We start from the raw sequence: 26,013 nt of genomic DNA on the forward strand, positions 1-26,013 counted from the left end.
AGTAACATTAAAAAAAGTCCTAAAATGACTGTATTCAATATATTTCTTTTTGTATTGGTTTTTTTTTAATTTTATTGTAAAAATTTGTTTTCAGTTTTTCATCATCTCTAACTATTAATTAGCCATTTTATATGCTCCATTCCAGTTTGGAGAGGAAATCAAGTTGAGGGCAGATTTTCTTTCCTTCTTGCTTTCTTGCATTCACTCTCTCTCTCTCTCTCTCTCTCTCTCTCTCTCTCTCTCTCTCTCCCTCCTCATACATATATATATTATTAAACTTTTGAAGAACATAATGTTCTTTTCCTGAGGCCTTTGTTAGCTGTTTTTGATGACCCATCAGTTAAAATGCCTGTTTAATTTAACTCAACTGTTGTTTTATTTTTTTAAGGCAATTTATCCAACTTCTTAAACATTCAGAATAATCCCACTTGCAGTGAGACCTGTGACAGATTTCAAAAACCACCTTAGGGCACTAGCAGTCTAGGCTTCAAGTTTTCCATTTTAGGGGCAGCATTTTTAGTGTTAGCCCTAAACAAGTATAAATATAATGGTTGTGAGAATTTTGCATATTTTGATTGAAGCTGTTGTAGCTTTTAGAAGGTGTCCTTTTGGAATATTTCCTGAAATTGAAATTGGCAGGTTTTCTAGAATAAGAAATCAGTATCTTTTGTGATTTTAAAATTTCAGTGGAAAGTTCTGACTTTCATTTCATTTCTTTTTTTCTTCCCAGATATGTGTCACAAAGATGTCTACACGGAACTGCCAGGGAATGGACTCAGTGATGAAACCCCTGGACACAATTCCTGAGGATAAAAAAGTCAGGGTTCAGAGGACACAGAGCACTTTTGACCCATTTGAGAAACCAACTAATCAAGTAAAGAGGGTGCATTCTGAGAACAATGCTTGTATTAATTTTAAGACCTCCTCCACAGGCAAAGAGTCCCCTAAAGTTAGACGGCACTCGAGTCCCAGCTCGGTAAGTGCAAGTCTTCTTGTTTATCAGTGGGTAAACATAAAGAATATTCCTCTTATAACAGTAGCATGCTGTGCTGGATGACAGCAGGTGGCTTTATCAGTGCATTATTATGGATTTTCTCCCAGGGTGGTTTAATGTTGAGAGAGTGAAGAGAGAAGAGAGAGGAAAGAGAGTAGCTATACAGACTATTCTTAAGCACCCAGCAAGCTAATGAGAAATGTCTCAATTAGTATTGGAAAAATCATAATTTTTTCTGGTTGTTTTTCATTAAAGGACTATATAATTAAAAATCCTTTGGCATTTCAAATCCTTGGAGAGGATATTGAACTGAGTTTGGGGTGGTAAGAATAGTTTTGCATTTGGCAAATTCACAGTGATTTCATTTCAAAATAAAGAATTCATTCAGTTGTCTTATTTCAGTGTAAATATTTTAAAATTTAAAAGCAAGATATTAAAATTGATCTTCTAAAAGAGAAATCCTATTCTTTATAATGAAATTTTCTAAACTCAAACTAATTGAAAGTCAATTCTTGCTTTTTGACCTAAGGAGATTAAAGTTTTGAGGTGATTGTTGATTTTTGACAATAAACTCATGTTTCCAAGACAGTCCTTCATTTAGCATTGTTAAAAAAATAACCATATGATCTTTGAAATAAAACATTTTTCACATTTAACCTATACTTAGAGCCTTTTGCCATAGATACTCAGAGAATTTAAGAGGTAAGAGAAGAAAACTAAGCACTTTGAATGTGTCATCTTGCTTAGAAATATTCCATTTCATAAATATTAAATATTAAATTTCATGAGGGCCAAGGCAGAGCAAGACCTGTAACCTTGCTAAAGAGTTTTGATTTTTCAATTTAATTAAACTGTTTGACACAGCACAGATCTTGTTTCACATTCTGTGTTAATTAAGCTGAGATAAATATTGTTAATGCAGTATTTGTGAGGAGATTTGGTTGTTAGATTTTCTCTGAACTGGCCCCTATAATCTTATCTATGATTATGAGGTAAGGTCTATCTAGATCACAGATTTATTGCTAACTTTTCAGAGAACTTTTAGATTCAGTAGTATTTAGAAGAAATGAAAGGAGTTGTTGAAACTGATTAAGCCTATCTTATGAAAAGAGAATTATACATATTTTTACTGTATAGTTAATCTTAATGTTAATATATAGTCAACCTATAAATAACATAGAAATTTCCATTTCAGGTATTGCAATGAGGCAAAGTAATACTGAAAAACTATTTGCTGTTTTTCTGACATTTAAATTTAAGCAGTCATCCTGCATTTTATCTGCAATATAGTTCTAGTCCTCTGGTGTATTATTTCTTTTATTGCTCAAATTAAAGAAATGACTCCTGTCCTTTTGGGTCTTCAACATTTTTGTCTTTTAAGCACTTATTCACCTTTTGGTCCTACAAGATGCCCTTGACAAGATGCCCTACAAGATGCAAGGATGAATTTTGTATTTTCCCAGCCTTTTTCTCCCAATAACCTTGATCTCTTTTATTGGAAAATGGTATTTAGAAACCAAGATGTGTGGGTACTGGGTAACTTGTTGCTGCTAGGGAACATGTAGTTTAAAATGTCAGTGTGTACAATACATCAACGTATAAATGATAACAGTGGGATTTCAGTATTTATTTTCAATGAGGAATTAATTAAAATGCTCATGAAGGACACTGGGACTTGTGTGTCCAATGTGCTTTGTATTTCTCTTTAACAATTTAATAGAGGATGTTTGGAGATTAGCAGTGGTAGAGTTTTTTGACCCCTCATATAATTAGAGCAACTAGTATAGTAAAGTCAAAAGAAATGACTGATATCTGCAACAAATAAAGGTGACAAGGTATCTCCATGAACCTCAAATTAGGAGTAAGAAGAACAAACTATGAAAAGTTTTCAGAACTGCGTAGTAGAAAGTGTGAAGGAGAAAGCTCAGGGAAGGCAGAGGGACTAGTGTCTACTTTCAGAGTCAGAAAACCCCCAAATTGCCATCAAATACCTAATGGCAGTTCACTGGGTAATTCTTAGGATAGTGACGGCAATAGAGAACCTTTGATGGCTCCTGTGAGTGGATGAATGCAAGGAAACCAGTGAGTGGTCTACTGGTATCGAGCTTGTCTGCTGGTCTTTCTCTTGTGACTTTTCTAGAATGTCAAACTGAAGCATCTTTTCAGGACAAGACCTTTCGTTAAATTAAAGTGCTGTAATAAACACCTGAGAAGGACTGATTTAATGAGGACCAAGGAAAGGTCTAGAAAGAAGTGTTGGAATAGAAAGATCTTAGTGTGTGTGATTGCCTTTTTTTTTTTTTTTTTTTAACTTCATGAAAGAAGAACTTAATCCCATGAAGCCAGAAGTGCAGTCTTGGCTACACCCTTCTTAAACTATTAAAAAAAAAAATTACTTAAAAAAATAACAAATACAATGAGAGAAGTTAGTTAAATAGCAGGTTATAGAATTCATGTGTCAACCCCATTAGAAACCTTTATAAAAACAAGAATCAGTATTGAAAACTGGCAAAGCATTATAAGCTTTTTTTTCTGATTCCTGTGTGAAATTTTACATAATGATAATCTAGTCATTAAGGGAAAATTTCTCTTTTAGGATTAATCTCCTTATTAAATCAAGGAAAAAGAAAGATTTAGGAATCATCATTTGGCAACCCCTGATGAATTAGCACATCTAGGTAATGATTAGCTATACCTGATAACATCACCAAAAGAGATGCTATTATTATGTTCTGATGGAAGTTTACAAAATCCACCAACAGAATTAAATCTGAATCTGAGCAAGACTGTATATAACCACTGATTTATGGTATAAGGAAACCCATAAAGAGAGAGTTTTCTTTGTTGTATTGCTATCCCTAATTATGTTTTGTTGCATTGGCAACACCACACTAATAAAGAAACGGGAGTTGTGGAGCAGGTTGCACAATGTAGGATTCTGCTGAAAGAGCAGGATCCTTGCCTTTTTATCGATAGAATAATCATACAGCATCAGTTACGTGGGACAGGACAAAGAGAAAAAGATGCGTGAAACTGAAAATGTGCTTATATCATCTAGGGTTTTGGGGGTTGTGAGTCTGCTCCCAGGTATTTCTTACCTGCTTGATGACTAGGTGTTGTAATCTAAACCTTACCCCAGGTCCCTGGCCATGGTTCCAATCTTATTGACAAGGCAGTCCACTGATCATTCTCTGGGGCACTTGGTTATACATCCATCAAGGGTCCCCCATGAGTTCCTAGTTATACCTCATGGTGTATACCCACTGTCCCAGGGTCATCAAGTGTCCTGCTCTTACTTAATATTACATTCTTTTAGGTCATATAACAAATTGACTGGTTTGTTCTGACCTTGTACTAGAGGACAGACTGCACTTAACCAAAATGGTGGCCAACTAGGGCATTTATGTCTAGCAGACACACAATGTTTCACCTATATTTTGATTTTAGTTACTATGTAGTATTTACAAACTTGTGTTGATGTAAATATTGCTCATTGCAGGGCCACGCAGTGTACCATGATTAAATTTCCTTCTTTGAACAACTTTTTGATTTTCCTCATAATTGCCACCTTTTTTCATTTGTTTATCTTGCATATAATTAATTAGTAGAATTTTAATCACAGATTGAGATGTTAAACTGTTTGATAAGAACTTAAAACTCCTCTGAAACAAATCAGAATCAGGTAACCTATCATTTTTTCTTCTCCCCATGATTGTCCTTGCTGTTCTCCATCTTAATGCAGTTTGTATTGGCTGATCTCCAAATTGCTATTATGAGGCTTCCTTTCATCCCTCCAAAGTGAATTTACCACTCTTATTTTCTAGGCTATTTGTCTGAGATGATCAAAAAGGGGCTCAGGATCTCCTAGTTCTCTGCATGAACTTTCTTGTGCTTCATTTTCATTCAGTCTGACTCTTCACCTTCATTTCCTCTGTGTCTGATGTCCCAGTTCTAAGCCTTTCTGGTACAACCTTCTAAAGAGAATAAACCTCTCCTGGGATTGGGGAGGGGCGGACATCTGCTGGAGAATAGGAGGCTGTACCTGTTCTTCAACCCACTCTAAATAATCATTTTGTATTTACTCTCTCCCTGAAGTTCAGCTTCCAGTTCTTGAGTGTTTTTGGTATTCTGCACTTCAAATTGACTCTTACTGGTTTAAGCCTTTTATCAGTGTTCTAAGTCAGTGGCCTCACATCCATGTGACTTCCATCTCTAAATTATTGTTTGTATCTTGTCCGTGGTCTTCTCTTTATTCATTCTATTTGTCTTGTATTGTTATTATCCTTTTAATACAGATTGTACAGGGGTAGAGATAAATACATGTGTTTAAGTCACCATCTTTACTGGAAGCTTCCACTGTTTCCTTTCATATTGTTAACTTCTTTTAGATATTCTTTCCTGAGTTTCTGATTGGGCTAACCCTTTCCCACAGGAGGGGAAATTATCTTTATCTGCAGATTTATGATGTTATATCTGAAAAATCCAAAAGAATCAATGGAAATACTACAATGAGAGAAGTTAGTCAAATGGCAGGTTGTAAAATTAATGCACAAAACCCTTATGTATCAGGTCTCTTAATTGCTTTGTGTGGAAACTGCTGTGCTTTCTTTTAATTATAGGTGGTTTTGCTTCCACTCAATACTTTTGGAAAAATGTCTTTGCCCTTTTCTTCTCAAACTGGAAATGTTTTTTTTTTTTTTTTTTTGACTCTCTTTTAGCATGATGCTACAATGTTCTGTTTTGTGTTGTTTTGTTTTTGTTTTTTTTCAGAACCTTTTCTGCCAATGTCCTTTTTATTCTTGCCCCTATTGTGATGGGATAATTTATTGTGCTCATTTTCCTGATTTCCTTTGAGTTCCACACTGGGTATAAAATGGAGGCAGTAACTCTTCCTGTGTAACACCATTTACCTCCAAGCCAACGATGATTGGGTTTAGTCACTTCATACTTATGGGCATAAGAATTTTATGAACATAGTTTTGTTGTTCTAAAGATTTCTAAAGTCTAACAAGCATTTAAAGAAGGCTCTTTACTTAAGGGCTATCAGAAGTAATATCATATCTTTATTGTTATTTCCCTGAAAATTTTGCTTATTTTGAGTTAGGCTTCAAAGATACTAGAAAGGTGGGAAAAAGTGACTAGATGTGAGACTCATAACCCACTTCTAATGGAAAGCAGAACAGCCATTCTTTTTTGTGGGAAACTGTGGTCAATAACTGCTATGCAACAACCATGCCTTCCCAAATGTGTATCTGTCTATGTTGTCCTTATGCTGGTCATTATCTACATTAGGAATCATGCCTGAAATCACAGAAGCAAGAGTGCATGACCTCAGAGACTTGCATATCTGACAACAATAGCCAATGATAAAATCGAACATATAATCAAGTAAAAGTTATGGGCTGGCTCTCTCACTCTCTCTCAAAATATATTTTCAGGGCCTCCCTGGTAGCCTAGGGGTTAAGTCTCAGCGTTACCATTGCAATGGCCCTCTCCCTCTGTGGCGGCCTGGATTCAATCCTTGACCAGGAAGCTGGCCCACGTGGTGCAGTGAACTTATCCTTTTTTGCTGCTTTTCCTCTTGGTAGTGTATTTCAGTGTGTTCCCCACTTTGACTTTGGTAGGTCCTCTCACCCCCCACATTTTTGGCCTGCATCACAGTTCTTCTATGCAAAAATAAAATAAAGTCTAAATATATATATATATATATATACACACATATGTATATATTTTCAGACCATACGATCACAGTTGACCATGTATAACTAAAACCATGGAAAGCAGAATCATGGATAAGGGGAAGTATTGCAGTTTATATCTCTACTCTTTAAATACTTCATGGTCATATAGGGATACTAATACCAACCTTGGGGTGGTATTATGGAGATTAAATTTAGGTGATGTATTTAAATTGGTTAGCTCAAAGCCAGATATATGGTAAACATTTGATATTAACTACTTGTTGCTGATATCAAGCAAATAATAACCAAGAGCCAATAAGGACCATGAGCATCTCATTCATGGCAGGGTGGCAAACACCGTTCAGCTGGAATATTCTCTCTCTTCCATTATTCATGCCATGCCAATGTTCCCCTCCACTGGTCCAGACAATTGATGGTTCTCTGGACCCTTTATTCTGTTAAAAAATGTATCCACATTATCTCATTAAATTGCACATCTCTGTGCAGTTAGTGTCTGTTAGTAATTGCTCATTAGCTCTCTGTATTTCCAATTCTCTAAAGTGCTATCTCAAGCCTGCACTCTAAGTAGGGAAGTGATAAGCAGAAAATGGTTGCCCCACAAAGCTGTTTGCCATCCATACATGCTCTGACATCAAAGAGCCAAAGATAATGTTAGGGTTGACTACATATTGGTTTGATCTAGCATCTTTATTTATATGTAATGATTTAATAAAGTTGCAAGAAAAAAAAAGTAAATGAAATGCCTGAACCTTAATTATCCAACAAAATAGGAGCTCTCCTTCTGAATTTTCTTAGTTTTTCTCATTTGATAGGAAGGATTTTATTATTGGCCTCTTTTAAAGACTTGGCATTTGGATTCCTTATTTATATGCTTAGTAATTACCCAGAACATTTCTGCATACTTAAAATAGGAGACCGACTATACAAGAATCTAACTCTTAAAAGCTTAGATTATCTCATAACTGTGGCATATTCCTTTGACCCATTGTTTTATAGACTGGAACAGCTTTTAGAGAGAATTAGATGTGTTAGAGTCTTTCTATGAAACTAACATGATTGACCTGTAAATTATGGTGTATTTCCACAATGTCTGCACATCTTTTTTACAGGGTAAATACATTGATTGTTTTACCACCAAATGTGACAAAATATTAATTTTCTGCATACATCCTTTATTTAACATCTATTAGTGATAACAGAAGATACTTTAACTATGGTAGTTAACATATCCAGATATGTTGAATTAGATATTTTGTACCATTAGCATCTTCTCTTGTTTTTCTAATTTCCTCCATTTCAGTTTCTTCAAGTAGTAAGTTTGTTATGGATCAGTGTCTTAAAATGATTATATCAACTATATTATGTAAAGCAGTTTACAAAGAGTAAAATAGATCATTTTGAGAAAATTATGTGTGTCTTACCAGGAAGAGAAAATGTTGGCTTCCTATTCTCTTCCTAATTCTGTGTGACTATGTCTTGTACTTGCTCTAAATACACATTAGCAGTTTATCTCCTGATAGGAGTAAAGAGGTAATTTTCTACTGCTGCTTTTTTCTTTAACTTAGATTGGATTTATTCTTAAAGAATCACAAAAGCAAACACACAGACTTCTCATTCTGATTTTAAATAATTTAGAGTGGAACTGTGAACACAATATTTTCCCTATTGAAGATCATTTTATCCTGAAGTTTAACATAGGTTTTAAAATTGCTATTTAAAACCTGGGCTCAGGAGGGTGATGGTAAAAGTGCGACATTCGCAAGCTGTTTCCCGGCGATGAAAAATGCATGAGAACATAACCCACACAGGACTAGTCAGGGGATTTTGAATGTAATTTTCCATTAAGTTTTACTCCAACTCAACACATGGTTTGTTTTTTAACATGTTTCTTGAAGAAGACAGGTCTATTGTCTTTCTTAATCCTTCATTTTCTGTCCTTAGCTTTTCCTTCTCTAGCTGAAGTTGAATGTCTAAATCATGTTGCTTTCAACTTTTCTAGTATTGCTTGTACACTTAGAATTTCTTTTATGTATTGATTTGGGGGCATCCTGTGGGTCGTCAAGTGTCATGTCTTCATTAATGCCACATATTTTTATAGTGAATTTTCAATTTTGATTTTCCTTTTAATCCATTTGGCTAAATTATTTAATTTTTTTATTCTTAATCTCTAAGTTACAGCATTGTGTTCAGAAAATGTAACTTGAAATGTTTTTGTAGTTTTGAATATTGAGACTTTTCTCTGTGGCCTAATCTGTGGTCATTTCTTGTGAATGTTAAATATGTGCTTGAAAATATTATCTCAATATGTATTAGATTCAAATGTAAATTCTAATATTCAAGCCTATGCATATTTTATTTATCATTTGTTGCTTGTTCTGTTGACATCTGATGTTTGTCTCCTATTATCACTGTGGGTTTGACACTGAGTAGTTATTTTTATAGGTACCAGCAGTTGTTTCACACTAAACTGTTTAATTTCAAAGCTATGTGTCTCATACTAGTTGATTGGTACAATTCAATATTATTTTAATGGAATATACTAATTGTTTTGTCAGTTCTGTCTCAAATGCCATCAATTTTTATGTAATGCATTATTTTGTTAAAATCCTTCTGTGGGCTTATATTTCTTCCTTACTCCTTTATATTTATTCTTTTTTCATTTTCTCATCTGAATAGCATATTGCTGATTTTCTTCCTTTCCAATATGAGAACTTTTTTTTAATAGAGGAAGTTTGTCCATTTATATTTATTGTAATCATTACTATGTGTGAACTTAACTTCCTAATTTATGGCTTTTTACTTAGCAGGATTATTGAGTAGCCTGTTTCTTTAACCTCCCAAAGCTACTCTCTTCCCCCCTTTCATTGCATTTTTTCTTCTACTCCCAATCCTATGCCCTCAGTTTGTTTGGGATTTGTATATATTACTTATGTTATTCTTGTAGTTATCTTTTAAGAAATGCAATAAAGCTTATGCATTTGGAGTTAATCATATCTGCAGTTTGTCCTGATCAATCCAGTAAATCTCGACATTCTTTTCTCTTTTCCTGCTCTTCCTTACTTCCTGTACTTCTCTCATTTCTCCAACTACATCTTATGTTAACATAGTATAGAACTTTATTTCTAGATAATTTTTCTATGAAAAATTGTAGCTCTTCCATCCCACCTGTGGAACTATCTTGAGAGTAGTATTAGTGATTCAATATAATTTTCACTTTTCATTTTGAAAATCCTGCTTTTTTTTTTTTTTTTTGCAGCCATTGTTGTATGTGACAATATTATGCTAGCTGGACAATTTTTCTTTTTAGATGCAAACTTTCCCAAAAGTTTTCTGGGAGAATTCTGTTCAAACTTTGAGTTTATTACTTTCTCAACTGAGTCCTTTTTTCTACTCAATGCCATTAAATATTTGTTTTTGCTCATTAAATATTTAATACCTAAGATCTGAAATTGTTTCTTTTTAAAGAAATATATTTTCTCAGATCTCTCCAAAAACATTGGTCGTTTTTATTTAAAATTATTCTTCCTTTTGCAATCAACTCTCTAGTTTTAGTTTATATGCCTACTGAATTTTATGCTTCCCTTTCAAGGTGTTGATTTTCCTGAAATGACTAGTGATTTTTGGTTGTATATTCATTTTTGTATTTGAGAACTGGGGTTAGCTTATTTTGTTTCATAGAAATTATCTCTAGTGCTTGTAGGTAAGAGGCAAGGCTTGAAGTTTGAGGAGGTGGAGGATGTCATCCTTTGTCTGAGTATTGGTTACTTTGGTCCTGGCTCTGCTCCTTTGGCCTGAATACCCTTGGTCTCAGCTGTTTTCTCTGTGCAGATGCTCCTGCAGTTTGTTTTGGAGGATGCCATGAGCTCAGCTATGTAGGTTAGTCTCATATTTACCTGTTGATTTTTACAGTAAATATTCTGCATGTTGGAGCTTTAGATTTCGCCAGTCTTTTATGAGTTTTAATCCTGGTTACTTTCTATCTTTCAGAATTCCTCAAAAATTTTATTAGATATTGTCACTCTTTGTTTTCCATTCCTGAATCTATTTTATTATTTTTAAAAAAATGTCTTTTTAGTTCCTTGGCAGCATTTTTGGTGCAAGAGAGGTAGGAAGCATGTATTCAACTTGCCGTAGAATCTTTATAAGCAGTGGGTGTCAGATTCATTGCTGGTATGCTGTGATTTTTTTATAAGCGCAGAAGAGCACATGCTCAAGAATAGTGTAGGGCCTCTCTGGTGGCACAGGCGGTTGAGCGCTACACTGTGAAGCTGTCCGCAGCCTCTGCAGCGTGGGTTCGATTCTGGCCGGCCAGCAAGAATCCCACATGGCAAGGCAGACCTCTTCTGTCTCGCCCACTGCTCCCTTCAGCAGTGTATTTCGTCAGTCTGCCTGTTCTGTTCCCCACTCTGTCTCTGGTGAATCCTCTCACCCTCCCACGCATCTGTCCTGTACCCTGGTTCTTGTATAAATAAATAAATCTTGAAAGGAAAAAAAAAGAATAGTGTAGGGGCTTCCTGGTGGCCTAGAGGTTAAGTCTCAGCACTATCACCATGATGACCTGAGTTCGGTCCCTGGCCAGGGAACTAACCTACGTAAGGCACAGCAGCCCTCTCCTGTTTCACCTACTGCTCCTTTCATCAGTGTATTTCAGTCAGTCCACCTGTTCTTCTCCTTACTCTGTCTTTGGAGAATCCTCTCATCCCCCTACCCCCACACCTCTGGCCTACATCTCAGTTCTTCTATGCAAAAATAAATAAAATCTTGGGGGAAAAAAAAGAATAGTGTACTATAAATTTCTGCAAGAAATTTTTCACTAAGCTTCTGAAATTAGTTACTTAGGGAGTACCATAATTATTAGCAACTTCATATTAATGATTTATTATAGTTATATTTGTACTTGCAACTGTTATCAGATAAACCTTTTATGTATTTAATTCCTTACATATCATTTTTTAATATGCTTTGATACTACTGCTTCTCTATAGTAATAGCAAATAGTAGATCGTTTGTTCCCATGGAGAGGACAACATTCCCTTTTCTTGCTCACTGGTGGATGTCGGGGTAAAAGTTGAGCACAAGAATGATGAGGTTATTCACTGTACTTTTTTTTTTGCAACTAAACTTTAGGTATTGTTTTTTATATATGAGAGTCTCTTTGTATTAATTAATGCCATCTGAATGATACATCTTTGGTTATCTGTTTGTAGTGTCACAGACAGATATTGGAGGAGTATGACTGATATTATGCAGTCATGATTTACAAGAGGGGTCAGATAATAAATTATCCAATTTGTCAGGCATGTGATCTCTGCCACAGTTACAGCTCTGTTGTAACTTGAAAGTCATAAGACAATATGTAAATGAATGTGACTGTATTCCAATAAAACTTTATGGATGCTAAAATTAATTTTCACATGTGGTGAAATTTTATTCTTCTATTGACCACCCCCTAATTAAAATAAAATGTAAAAATAACTTTAAACTTATGGGATATACAAAAACTGGGAGGTTTGGATTTGGCTCATTGTTCGTAGCTGCCAGTCCCTAATTTAGAAGATTATATAATAACATGGTAAGTGTTCATAATATATTGGGTTTAAAAACTAAGTTACAATATTGTATATACAGTATAATACCACTTATATATAAAAGCAATTAATATCAAGCAGATAGCATTAGAAAAAGGAATATCAATATATTTAATTTGGTGGTTATATTAGGGTAAATTTATACTTCTACATTGTCTTCATTTGTATTTTCCGAGTTTTGTGCCCTATTATGATGGTTTAAACTTTTTCTTATAATAGAAGGAACGTTATTTAAAAAGTGACAAAGAATCTGTACATTTTCAGCAAAATTGGGTTATTTATTGTTAATTAGTTTGATACAATCTGTTTTGTTTACCCTCTGCTCCATTTTTAGCCTACCAGTCCCAAATTTGGAAAAGCTGACTCATATGAAAAACTGGAAAAACTAGGGGAAGGATCTTATGCTACAGTGTACAAAGGGAAAAGCAAGTAAGTTAATTTGTTTTTGGATATTTCACAGGTAGAAATGTACTTGCTGTTTTAGTAATAGTATATTTAAATAATTTATTTAATGTGCAATAGATTTTACCCAGTCACTTTTTTTTTTCCCTAACAAATATAAAGGTCAGTAGAATTGTTTTTTCTGCTAGCAAATAGTTTTCATATTTATCCTACCTGTCTTTTCTGCCCTACCATTTCCCCCAATCTTGTTTCCTCTCTTTTTAATTGGAGTTGGAACCATCACAGGAGAACTCATTTCCAGGTGAATTGTGTGATTATTTTCCTACAGAAGTGCTTAACATTTGTGTAAAATTAAGAGTATTGATTTGACAAAGCCAAATGTATTTGATCATTCTTGACTTCTTTTTAAACTGAACTTTTGATCCATTTTTCAGAAGTCACTTAGTTAAAAAAATAAAATGTAAAGTCTTTCTTTCTACCTGACTACTATGACATTTATTTCTATATAGAGAGAATTGATATTTGCACTCCAGGTGTGTGACAGCATTAATTATAGTAGCCAAGATATGAAAATTACCTAAGTGTCTGTCTATCAATGGATGAATGGATAAAGATAATACAACACGTATATACACACAATAGAATATTATTCAGCCATGAAAAGAAAGAAACAGAAAGACACACTTAGTACAATATCACTTATACTTGGAAAAACAAAACAAAATAAAAATTAAGTTCAGATACAGATTAAAAAAAAAAACTGGTGATTGCCAAAGGTGGGGAGGTTGAGCTGTACAAACATTCAGCTATAAAATAATTAAGTCCTGGGGATGTAACACACAATATGGTGATGACAGGTCATGGTGTATTACATATTTGAAAGTTGCCAGGAGAGCAAATTTTAAGCCTCCTATAATTTACAAGAAAAATAAATTTTGTAATTATGCTTAATGATGAATGTCAGGCTTATTTTGGTGATCATTTGGCAGTATATACAGATATCAAATTATATTGTATACCTGAAAATATCATATTAATATTTCAATTAAAAAAGACCAACCAGCAACAACAACTCTTTCCCCTTTTGTCCTTTTCCCCCATGCTATCCGAGGTCAGGTACAGATTTAGATTCTTAAGAAGCTGGTCTTCATGTATTTCTGATAGGTCTCCTTTCTCTCCCTTATTAAGGATGCTGAGTTTTCCTATTCAGAGGCATGTAAGCTTGTGGAAGACATGTTATTTCTGAAATAAGAGCAGGAAATACAAACCATCTTTTATTTTAATAACATTGCCAAATAATTTTGAAAAATGATTTCTAAACCATCCATGTTTTTTTTTCTCCTCTCTTAAATCATATGGAAGACAAGGAATTCTATACCTAGCAATTAATTAAATAAAAAAGATATAGAAGAAAATCCTCTGTAGAATTATTCTAAACATATAATTGGAAATTTGGCTGTGTGCTGATTTAGATAATCTTTGGCTTCTCAGGGGTGTTGTGTTGCACCTTTGTTCATGCTTTTTAAGTTAAGAAGGTGAAGGACTGTTAAAAAGAAAATCAAAATCAACAAAAAACTATGAACCAGAGACACTCTATGGGGGGTAGGGGGCGGGAGGGGAGGGATTGGGGTCAAAATAAGGGGGTTGCAATTGTATGGGGAATATAAAAATAAAATTTATTATAAAAATAAATATAGAAGGCATTAAAAAAAGAAGATATGTAAGTACGGAAATGTAGAAATACTATAAATCAAAAGTAGTACTTTTAATTTTGAGATCTTATTTACAAAAGTACTTTTTCTATTTGAATGAAAAATAAACATGATGGGAAGGAAAACAAAATAAAATCTAGAGCATTTTGGATGTTTTAACTATATTGCTTGAATTTTATGGAATGTCATAGTAATGTTCTAAATGGTTTAGCCAATTTCGAAAAGGTTGTGGACCAGTGTAGTGGTAGGAAGGGCCAGAGCAGGATCTCTATGATCGGGCAGATGGGGTGAAGGAGGAGTCCTAGAGCCCTCCATGCCTTTTTCAGGCTTTTATTGGAATTTACCAGGTACATGGCAGGCAGGGGTGCTAGGGGTGCTGGGAGACTGGCAGGCCTCCCAGCCCCGAACAAGTCTTCACTCTTTCTGGGCTCTCGGGCGTTCTCTTGTGACCTTTGCTCCTTTGGCTCTTCTCTCCTGTTCCGCTGGCATCCCTGTGATGCCACCCTTATAAGCCCAGTCTCAGCCCAGGTGAACCCACCTACGTATGCCCATATCCTACTCCAGGTGCCCGCCATCAGGCAGGCATTCAGGACCACAGGGATCCATCATCAATCTTAATGGTGAGAAGGCAGAAAAGCCTGATACTTTACTTACCTTATGTAGGGGCAGGAAAGGGCACAGTGTAGGTTTTCTGATCCAGCAGACCTGGTAAAGGAGGAGAGAGTCCTGGAACACTCAGAGGCTTTTATTGGGATTTATCAGGTACACAGCAGGCAGGAGTGCTGGGGGGCCAGGAGTCTGGCAGGCCTCCCAGCTCCCAGGAAGTCTTCACTCTTTCTGGGCTCTCCAGAGTTTTCTTGCGTTCTCTCTGCTTCTCTCTTGGTTCTGCTCACTGCTCTCTGCTCTCCCGTTCGTTCTGCTTCTGCTGGCATCCCCGTGACTCTGCCCTTAAAAGCCCAGTCTTAGCCCAGGTGAACCCCATCTACCTAGGCCCACACCCTACTCCAGGTGCCCGCCATCAGGCATGCATTCAGGACCACAGGGTTCCCTCATCTTTCCTGATGGCGGGAGGGCAGAAAAGCCTGATGCTTTTTACCTTACCCTACACCTACAACCAGTGTTTTTATTCCTTCCTGAAGAAAAATTGCACTCTATTGTATAAACATTACTTAAACATTTACTGTCAGTAGTGTGAAAATAACAGCACTGGATTAAGCAATTTGTATAAAATTCCATATACCATTGTCTCTTTACTCCTCATAACTCCTTAAAGTTAGATCCTATTTTTATCACCTCCATTAAGTCAGGAATCTTGAGACCTGCAGAGTTTTAGTCACTTGTCAAGGTCTACATAGGTGTTTTGTAACAAACCTGGTTTTGGCTCTTGTCTGTCTGATTTGAATCCATTCTTTTCCTAACCATTACATGATAATGCTTCCACAGTATAAGGCCTTCCTTTGAAAGACATTGTCCTTGTTGAATATTTCAGATGATTTTCACATATGCTGTCACTTGTTTTAATTGTGAATCAAACTGAAGTAAACATAGTTCATTAGAAGAAAACATACCAATCACTTTGAAATGCTTTCCTAGTGCTTAGCTGATTTCCAAGTATTAGTTAACTCTCTCTAATGTATAACTTTAAGATTTAGGCCAAAATTTTGGAGACAGTTGAAAAATTCTCCATTTATTATTCTTGAATAAAGGAACACACTGCCTTTTAAATATTTGCAATCTTTGAGAAGGATAGCTCTGGACAGTTAATACTTTTTCCTTCAGCAGGTCTAAATGCATCTTGTCATGATTACTCAAGCAATTTCAAGCTTACTGGCCACATGCAGTATTTAATTTCCTTCAGCTGGAGATGAAAGCCATTGTCTGTTTACCTTCGTTTAAGTGATGACAGGCTGCCTGTTCTTGCTTGCTTTAGGGTGGCAAGGTAAGGCCAAAAAACCCCAGTTACCTGCCATTTAGGAAAACTTCCAAGATAAGTTGGTTTTGGGGTGTTCCCTGAAGCACTACATAATTTAAAAAGCTAGCTAAATGTTGGAATTCCTTTCCAGTACTCCTTACCACTCTCCCATAAATGTCTGCATCCCTGTCTCCATCATTAAGCATTATCTTTAGCATTTTCCCCAAGAGCAGTTATCACTAGCTTTCAGTAAAGCTACCTGGCGTTTGCAGTTTCCACTGTGTTTTGGTTCATAAGCATTTTACCTAACACCTGTTGATTTACTGTTGTCCAGTTTGTATTTTGCCATGAACCTCATTGTATTAATTTAGTAGGACTGCCGAAACACAGGACCACAGACGGGGTGGTGTAAATAACAGGAATGTATCATCTCACATTTCTTGGCTGAGTTGGTTCCTTCTGAGGGTTGGTTCTGTAAGGGAGACTTAGTCCCTGCCTCTCTCCTAACTCTCTGGTGTGCTGGCAGGCTTCAGCACTCCTGGCTTGTGCATCCATCACCTCATCACGGCCTTCTTATGCACATGGTGTGTATCTGATTCTATTTCCAGATTTCCCCTTTTTATAAGGACACTAGTCAGATTAAATTAGGCTCTCCATAAAGACCTCATATTAACTTGATCATGTCTGTGAAGACCCTATTTCCAAATGAGGTCACATTCTGAAGTAGTAGGGGTTAGCACCTCAACATATCTTTTTTGTAGGATACAGTTCAATCCATAACACTTATTCATTTCAAGCTCCATTATCTGTAATTTTATGGTTCTTGTTGAAATCATATGAACAAAGAAAATCTTCCTCCGATTTTTTGTTAAGAGATTTGTATAGTTGTTGATTTTGGAATTGTTATTAGCTAGATTACTAACTTGAGAGGAAACTGAAAGACTTTGTCTTATTTTGAAATCTTTTGAGTTTCTTATTTCCTATAAGGTTGGCAGAAGTTGCCTGAGATTCCTATGCTGTACAGTCCTCTTGGAAATGAACTGGTTAAGGATATGGCTGTTTGTTTAACTGAAACTGTGCAGACATCAAACACTCACAAATGACCTAGCTTTCTTTTTTACCTTTAAGGAGGAAAAAAAAACTTTGAACTACCCACATTTTCTTACTTGAGAGGTTTTTTTTTTTTTTTTTTAAATGATTGTTCTTCAGTTCTCTGTTTGGGGGAGAGAGATCATTTATTATCACTGACTAATAACCTCTATCTTGGTTTGGTTTCTTATGTTCTCTTTTAAATCCTTGTAGTATTTAAGATTTAAAGATCATGCATTGTATAATACTTTGAATTTTAAAAATATTTGTACTCTAAACTGTCTTTAATTCACCACCTATTCACACTTCTTTTACCTCGCAGTTTCCCAGAGGCTTTTGAGCATTAAGAGACTTAACATTATTTTAGTTTATTCAACTAGTGATGAGTATTACGTCATTTGTAGGTAGAAAAGAGGTAACTCCTATGTGGCTCTGCTCTTAGGAAACTTAACAGTCCTGAAGGGAGATGGTTTATATATCTGAATAACTATACAAGTTGGAATATATATATATATATATATATATATATATATATAAAAGAAAGAATTCAGTAAGTAAGACCCAGTTTCAAAAGGAAGAAAAAGAGGATGATGTTGGCTAAAATATTTTCTTATTATTTTCAATAAGATGTAATTAACATAACTATTTTCTTTTCAGGTGTATAACATAATAGCTCAATATTTGTATGTATTTCAAAATAATCACAATAAGAGGCATTAACATGTCACCTTATATAATTGCAGTTTGTTTTTCTTGTGGTGAGAACTATTAAGATCTACTCTTTTTTTTTTTATACAAGCACTGGGTACAGTCAGAAGCGCGGGAGGGTGAGAGAATTCACCAGAGCCAGAGCAGGGAGCAGAGCAGGCAGAAGGACCGAAGTACACTGCTGAGGGGAGCAGCGGGCGGCAGGAGAGGTCTGCGCGCCATGTGGGACCCTCTTCCGGTGGCCGGGGAGCAGCCAGGGATCGAACCGGCACTGCAGAGGCTGCGGGCAGCTTCACAACCCAGCGCTCAACCGCTGCGCCACCGGGGAGGCCCTATTAAGATCTACTCTTAACTACTTTCAAGTATGCAATGCACTATTAATTATTGAAATATTTTAAATATCTTCTCTCTAGTGGTGTCTAGTTGAATTCAGAATCCAGAACCTTGTGTGCTATTTCTCCTCCTCTTTTTTCAAATTGAGATAACTTGGACCTAGGGAATCCCTGGTGGCTTAGGGGTTAAGTCTCAGTGCTATCACTGCTACTGCCTGAGTTCAATCCCAAATACGGCGCAGCTGATGTCTCCTGTCTCATCCGATGCTCCTCTTAGCATTATATTTCAGTGAATTCTCCTGTTCTGCTCACCACTCTGTCTCTGGTGAATCCTTTCACCCCTTCTCACCCCCCCCCCCCCCCGTGCCTCTGGCCTGCATCCCAGTTCTTCTAAGCAAAAAATAAATAAATTGAAGTAACACTGGTTTACAACATTGTATGTGATTCAGAAGAAATTGGATCACACTCCGATGTGTGTTGTATGCTTTTAAATGAAGTCTCCCTTATCACTGTGTGAACTTGTTGGATTCATTAGAACAATTCCTTTAGTGCCTTCATTTCCCAAGCAAATATAATGAAAACTCCATCCTTTACTAGACTCTTCAGTAAATTTGCTAAAGTAATTGAGAGCCTTTAAAGTAAAAAAGCAAACTGATTCATTATTGTACAAATTTTGATTAAGCAAAAGTATTATGTTTGAATGTTAAACTTCAATTGGTTTTAAGCACTGTAATTTGGAAGCCAAATTATCTGTGAGCACCTAGAAATACTGGCTCTTTTCTGTGACAGCTACTACCACCAGCCACCTCAATAAACAATCTTGAGAGGTCGTGCAACCCTTATGATCCTCAGTGCAAAGGATCTGCTGGTAGGGCACATAAAAGTTCCTTTCAGAAGTATGAGGCTTTCACTTATAGCAGGGCTATAGAGGATCCAAATAAGGGATCAGGGGAAGAAAAGCTAATAAAGTAAAAATCAAAATCAACAGGCAACTATAAATCAGAGACACACTACAGCAGGGGAGAAGGGAGTAGGATCAAAACAAGGGTGGGAAGAGCATAAAGCCCCATGGTGATAGTTCACGGGTGAATGGGTGGTAGGACTTTCACGGGGACTATAGCCAAGATGAAAATGCATGCATGGAACAAAAATCAAGAGTGATGTAAAAAATAAATAAAATAATTAAAAATAAATTAAAAAAAAGAAGCCTGAGGATTCCTGTAGGGGCAGGACAGGCCACTGAGCAAGTTTTCTGATCCAGCAGACCTGGTAAAGGAGGAGAGTTCTAGAGCTCTCAGTGGCTTTTGCAGGCTTTTATTGGGATTTACCAGGTGCACAGCAGGCCTCCCAGCCCCCAGCAAGTCTTTACTTTATCTGGACTCTCTGGCATTCTCTGGTGGTCTCTGCTGCTCTGCTCTCTCATGGTTCTGCTTGTTTCTCCTGCTTCTCCATGACGCCGCCCTTAAAAACCCAGTCTTAGCCCAGGTGAATCCCATCTACATATAGCCACACCCTATTCCAGGTGCCCGCCATCAGGCATGCATCAGGCATGCATTCAGGACCGCAGGGAAGGCAGAAAACCCTGATACTTTTACCTTACCATACAATCCACCCCATCAGGGTTTTCTGCCAGACAGTCTGTACAAGTTATATACATTTCTCTTGGCAATATGAACACTGCAGCCATGACCCACAAAAGCAAATGAAATGCATCACAATATAACAAAATACAACAGAACACAAATAAGTCTAGGCAGGGCACCAATCTAGGCAGATGATTCACCATATCTGCTGCCGAAGGCACTGCTCATACGAAGGAGGGTGTAGGGTAAAGAAAATGTCAGGCTTTTCTGCCCTCCCGCCATCAGGATAGATGATGGGGCCTTGTCCTGAATGCATGCCTGATGGCGGGTACCTGGAATAGGGTAATATAGGTAGATAGGATTCAGCTGAGCTAAGACTGTGCTTTTAAGGGCGGCGTCACCGGGACGCCAGCAGAAGCTGAGAAAGAAGCCGAAGAGAAGCAAAGAAGCAGAAGCAGAAAACACCAGAGAGCCCAGATAGAGTGAGGATTTGCTAGGGGCTGGGAGGACTGCCAGCCTCCCAGCACCCCTGCCTGCCATATGCCTGGTGAACCCCAATAAAAGACCTGCAAAAACCCACTAAGGACTCTGACTCCTCCTTTACCCGGTCTGCTGGATCAGAAAACCTGCACTGTGGTCCATTCCTGACCTTACAGAGGGGAACCACTCACGGCATCTGCTGTCACACACCAGGAGCCATCAGGCTTCCTGGCCTTCTTTGGTTATGGTCTTGGCTACAAGCCACACACCGCATCCACCCCCAGCATGCACTCATTCTGGGATTGGTGATTTTAAACTGTTGGGGGTAATCGCCAACCCTCAGGGTTTCTGTCTGCGGTCACTCCAACACTCGGCCTTCATAGCCACCAATGCGACTCTCAGACCCCTGCACTCAGACCATCCCACTGCACAAGCACATGGGGTGTGGAGCCGTGGATACAAGCTCCACATGCGGCCTCTCTTGGGTCCCCTCTTTGGCTTGGGCTCCACCCCAAGCCACGTTCCCCACCTGTCCCCCAAGGACGGGTTCCTCAGCTCCTCACCCTCATTCGACAACGAGCAGAGCATCACCCGCAGGTGATTTTAAGAGACTCACTGGCCTTCAACATATTTAAGCTGTGTAACAGCCACTCAGGGCTTCCCAAACTTAGCATCAGCACCAGCTTTTACCTTCTCACTTGGCTTTTCTCCTCTGCCTAGTTGCTGGGCAATACACCGTCTGCTTTTGGCCACCAAGGCCCACTGGCCACCCCCAGATTCCCATCTCCGGGGATGTACAAACAATCCTCCCCCAGGGTCCCCAAAACATATCAAACTTGATAAGGTGATCCGCCTTTGGCGGGATTGTTAGTCCATTAGTCCAAGTTCATCGGATTTTCCCTTTGTCCACACTGGGAGCTCTGAATTGTGGTCCTTTCTTCCCCGACGATTCTTGCTGCCTCAGGGTTTGTTGGCTTGTCCTCTCGGGCGTCTCCTCCTCCAGGTAAGGTCTCATCCTGTAGCTCCCGGACTTTGTCCATCTCATGTGCCGCCATGATGCCTCAAGCGTTGTCACAGGCTCTCGGTCTGCTCCAGAGGTCCCTCCTGAGGTCTTCGGAGGGCTCCATACCTATCTACATGGATCATCTTGCAGACTTATGCCAAATGTAGGGGCAGGACAGGCCACTATGCAGGTTTTCTGGTCCCCAGACCGGGTAAAGGAGGAGAGTTCTAGAGCCCTCAGTGGCTTTTGCAGGCTTTTATTGGGATTTTATTGCATGCTTTTATTTATTGGGATTTACCAGGTACACGGCAGGCAGGGGTACTGGGGGGCCGGGAGGCTGGCAGGCCTCCCAGCCCCCAGCAAGTCTTCACTCTGGGCTCTCCGGCATTCTCTGTGGTCTCTGCTGCTCTGCTCTCTCATGCTTCTGCTTCTGCTTCTCTGCTTCTGCTGGCATCCCCATGACGCCACCCTTAAAAGTCCAGTCTTACCAGGTGAATCCCATCTACTTATGCCCACACCCTACTCCAGGTGCCCGCCAGCAAGCATACATTTGGGACCACAGGGTTCCATCATCTATCCTGATGGTGGGAGGGCAGAAAAGCCTGATACTTTTTACCTTACCCTACAATTCCCCATGTCTCTGCACCCTGCCACAAATGGTGAGAAGCTGCGAATCTTTGCTCTTGCCTGGGACAGAGTCCTCCCTATCCTTCCTGCTTTATTTGGGCGGGTTGTGAGGCTGCTGCTTTTCATTTTCTCATATTTTAAGCATCATTTACAGAAAGAAAAACTTTTTCTTTATTTCAACTCTGGAACTTATTGGAGTTGCTCAGGCTAAGGCATCCCAGAGATATTCCTTATTTCTGGTCATTTTTTTTCCCTGCTTATCTTCAGTTTCTTGAGGTGAGGATGCCAAAGCCTTACTCCTTTAGGAACCTGCTAAACAGAGAAACCTGCCCACACTGGTTTGTGCCAGCCATCAGTTGTTATCTCAGAGGTCAATAAGAACAATGGAGAAATTTGCTCACTTTATGTAACATGAGATTTATGTGATTGAAAGTGCCAATCTTCTTTTAGCATTTCATTCTGCCAATTTGAGCTGAATAATTGAACTTGAATTAAATGACCTCATAAATTGAGAGACTACGCCAAACCAAGACTAAAATGTACTAAATACATTTCAAAGAGCTTTTCAAAGCCCCAGGAGACCTAGGGGGGAAGAAATGCTGTTAATTAAAACAAGCAGCAGCAAGAAGAAAGGCAGTGGCAGTTAACCACCTTTTCAGAATATGTGAGATTAAAAAGATGGCTCTTACTGCTTACCCTGAAGGTCAACGCCACTGAAACATTGTTGGGAGGAATTTGAAGAATTCTAAGAGAAATCCCCAGATGGAAAGTACAGGACTTTTGGTTATGGAAGATTCAGTCCTATATGTTTGTAGTCTAAGGAAAATGTATCAGGCTTTTCTGCCCTCCTGCCATCAGGATAGATGATGGATCTTTGTGGTCCTGAGTGCATGCCTGATAGCGGACACCTGAAGTAGGGTGTGGGTCTATGTAGATGGGATTCACCTGGGCTGAGACTGGGCTTTTAAGGGCGGCGTCAGTGGGACGCCAGCAGAAGCCGAGAAGAAGCCAAGAACGAACGGAAGCCGAGAAAAGAAGAGAAGCAGAGAAGAGAGAGCTCAGATAGAGTGACGATTTACAGGGGGCTGGGAGGCCTGCCAGCCTCCCGGCCCTCCAGAACCCCTGCCTGCCATGTGCCTGGTGAACCCCAATAAAAAGACCTGCAAAAGTCACTGAGGACTCTGACTCCTTTACCCAGTCTGCTGGATCAGAAAACCTGCTCTGTGCCCCATTCCTGCCCCTACAGTGTTGATACTGGACTTCTGACTTAAGTGTTTGAGAGGTTATCTCCCCACAAATGGGAATCCTGTATAAAAGAGAGGCAAATCTGATTGCGTTTTATAAGTTCTGCTGCAGGATGCTAAGACTCACTCTTCTGTTTCTTATTAGGTCTATTTTGAGTTCTCTTAGATTTTGTGTCCACGGACCAATGCTTATTATCCCAGCTCATTCTAAGATGAAGCTGTAACCACACTATTGGTGGCAGGGTGGGAAAAAGGCATCGTTATCATCAGATAATACAATCATTGTTATCTTTGTATTTTATCTGTGTATTCAAATGCACAGGATAGAGCATAACTGTACAACAAGGAAAATTGGATTATTAAAGCTAATGGAATTTTTTTTGTTTTGGTGGGACCCTTGCCGGCAGCCGGGGAATGAACCGGCGCTGCAGAGGCTGCGGGCAGCCTTGCAGCCCAGCGCTCAACTACTGCGCTACCAGGGGAGACCCAAAAAAGCTAATGGAATTTATTCCATGTAATTTTCAGATCTGATACTCCTTGTGTGTAGGTGCAGGGTAAATGATTGTCAGGCTCTTCTGCCCTCCCACCTTTAGGATCAATGATGGATCCCCACGGTCCTGAATGCATGCTTGATGGCGGGCACCTGGAGTGGGGTGTGGGCCTTTGTAGGTGGTTCACCTGGGCTGAGATGGGGCTTATAAGGGCGTGTCGTGGAATGGAACTGAGAGACCAGGAAGAGGACAAGTGAGAGAAGCAGAAGAGAGAGAGCGAGACCACCAGAGAACGCCGGAGAGCCCAGAAAGAGTGAAGATTCACCGGGGGCTAGGAGGCCTGCCAGCCTCCTGTCTCCCACCCCCCGGCAACCCTGTCTGCTGTGTATCTGGTAAAATCTCAACAAAAGCCTGAAAAAGCCACCGACAGCTCCAGGACTCTCCTTCACCCATCTGCTCAATCATAGAGAACTAGCTCTGTGCTCTTCCTGCTGCTACAGTAGGTGAAATTTGAAACAGCAGATTTCTTACCTTTACCTTGTCCGAAGAGGATAATAGCCCCCCACCAACACCAACTAATTTTGTTTTTAAAAACCCCAAAGGCTATTCCAGTTGCAGACTTGGCCCTAAATTCCTTTGGAGGAAGAATTCAGGCGTTAGAATCTGGTTTACTGCTGTACAGCTGGTTTCGTTTAGCTTGCAGCAGAGAAACAATGCCTAATCTTTTTCACAAAAGTGACTATGAGGATATTGTTTAAGTGCAAGAAGCATGATTTCAATTATTAGACAAAATTGTACCAAGGATAACTGTGCTGTTAGTGTTTAAATGAATTGGCCTCTATTAGCCATTTTTATCATCAGGGTTCTTTGATCATTGATTAAAGAGATCCTCTAATCAGTGATATTTGCTATCTTGAGAATTGTGGTCCTGTATCAGCTATGCCCAGCTGTTGAAAATGGAGACATTCTTTGGATAGTGGGGCTAGAGTGGAGATTTCTGTTACCTCTGTACTTCTTGTTCTGTTGCTTTATAATTACCCTGTTAGCATTTGCATATGTTTGCTTGCCTGCTACCGTATTTTTAATTCAGTTATAGTGTTTTTTAGATCCATTAGTTCAAATTATAACAGTCTCATATTTTCTTGGTTTTAATTTTGTTCCAGTTTTAAAAGGATTCCTCCCTCCCTTTTTTTTTTTTTTTTTTTTTTTTTTGGTGATTTGGTCAGCATTGTTATAATAGTTACCTCAAACTCCTGTTCAGGCATATTGTGCAGCTCTGATAGATTAAGATGTCTCCTGGTGTATTTTTGCTCCTGCATTTGTGATATGTTCTTCTGTTCAATTTTAGTTTTTATGGGTTGTAATGGGAAAAGACTTTCAGATTGCTAACTTTGCACCTGTTCAGGTTGCTCATGCTGGCAGAGGGTAATAGGTATAGAAAGTGACTGGAGCACTCGGGCACTGAAGGGTAGCTTCCAGTGAGTTTCAAGGAATAAAGTTTCCTACTCTGCTGTGGGTGCCAGATTTATGTGGTGGGGACCCACAGTTATCCCTCCCCGAGGCCATCTCCTGGGCCTAAATATCTCATATTGTTTTATGCCAGCCTCTAGGCTGTGCATGAGCTGGGTGTGGACTGTAGTTGAGACAGAGCCTCAAGCAAGGAGTGACCTCTTGCTTTTCCAGTACAGAATCTTTTCTGGGAGTGCTTGCTCCTTTGTTAAGATCCAGGTGCTTAAACTCTGGCTAGTAAGAGCATTCTGTTCTTGTCTCTTTGTCCCGGGTGGGGAGAAGGCAGGTGTTTTTGAATATCACAGCCTTATATGACCTGGCTTTGCCCACCAGTTTGGGAGGCAGCTGTGCTTCCACTATGCCACTAATCCCACATTCCCCATTGGTTCAGGCTTTGAGCTGTTCTACAGTGGGAGTCTCAGACTAATGCTAGTACTTATCGCTGGCCACTCTTACTTTTAAGTTATCTGATAGTGCTGCATCTCCAGAGTCTCTGATGTAGGTATGTGTCCCTGAGCCAACGACTGCTAGGGGGCTCTGTATTGCAGCAACCTCTTCCTCTTCCTCAAGGTGTACTGCCCAGGATCTCTGCAAAGAAAGTTCAGTGAAAGTTTTTTCTACTCCTTTACACCAGACC

The 26,013-nt window shown here is 38.7% G+C and overlaps 1 protein-coding gene across 4 annotated transcripts in view; it reads left to right on the plus strand.

Moving 5' to 3' along the window:
• The window catches only part of CDK14 (cyclin dependent kinase 14), a gene marked incomplete at both ends in the record, with an annotated part of 470,170 nt that overhangs the window by 140,578 nt on the left and 303,579 nt on the right, over window positions 1-26,013 (plus strand). For 3 of the 4 annotated variants that reach the window (XM_084229436.1, XM_084229437.1, XM_084229438.1), the window contains 2 exons: window positions 731-976; window positions 12,619-12,713. In XM_084229436.1, coding sequence (XP_084085562.1) covers window positions 731-976; window positions 12,619-12,713 — 341 coding nt within the window. Of the gene's footprint in view, window positions 1-730; window positions 977-12,618; window positions 12,714-26,013 lie in introns of those variants that run through there. The other variant, XM_084229439.1, reaches the window with a different exon arrangement.

Source organism: Talpa europaea (assembly GCF_964194135.1).
Source record: "Talpa europaea genome assembly, chromosome: 3".
NCBI lineage: Eukaryota > Metazoa > Chordata > Mammalia > Eulipotyphla > Talpidae > Talpa > Talpa europaea.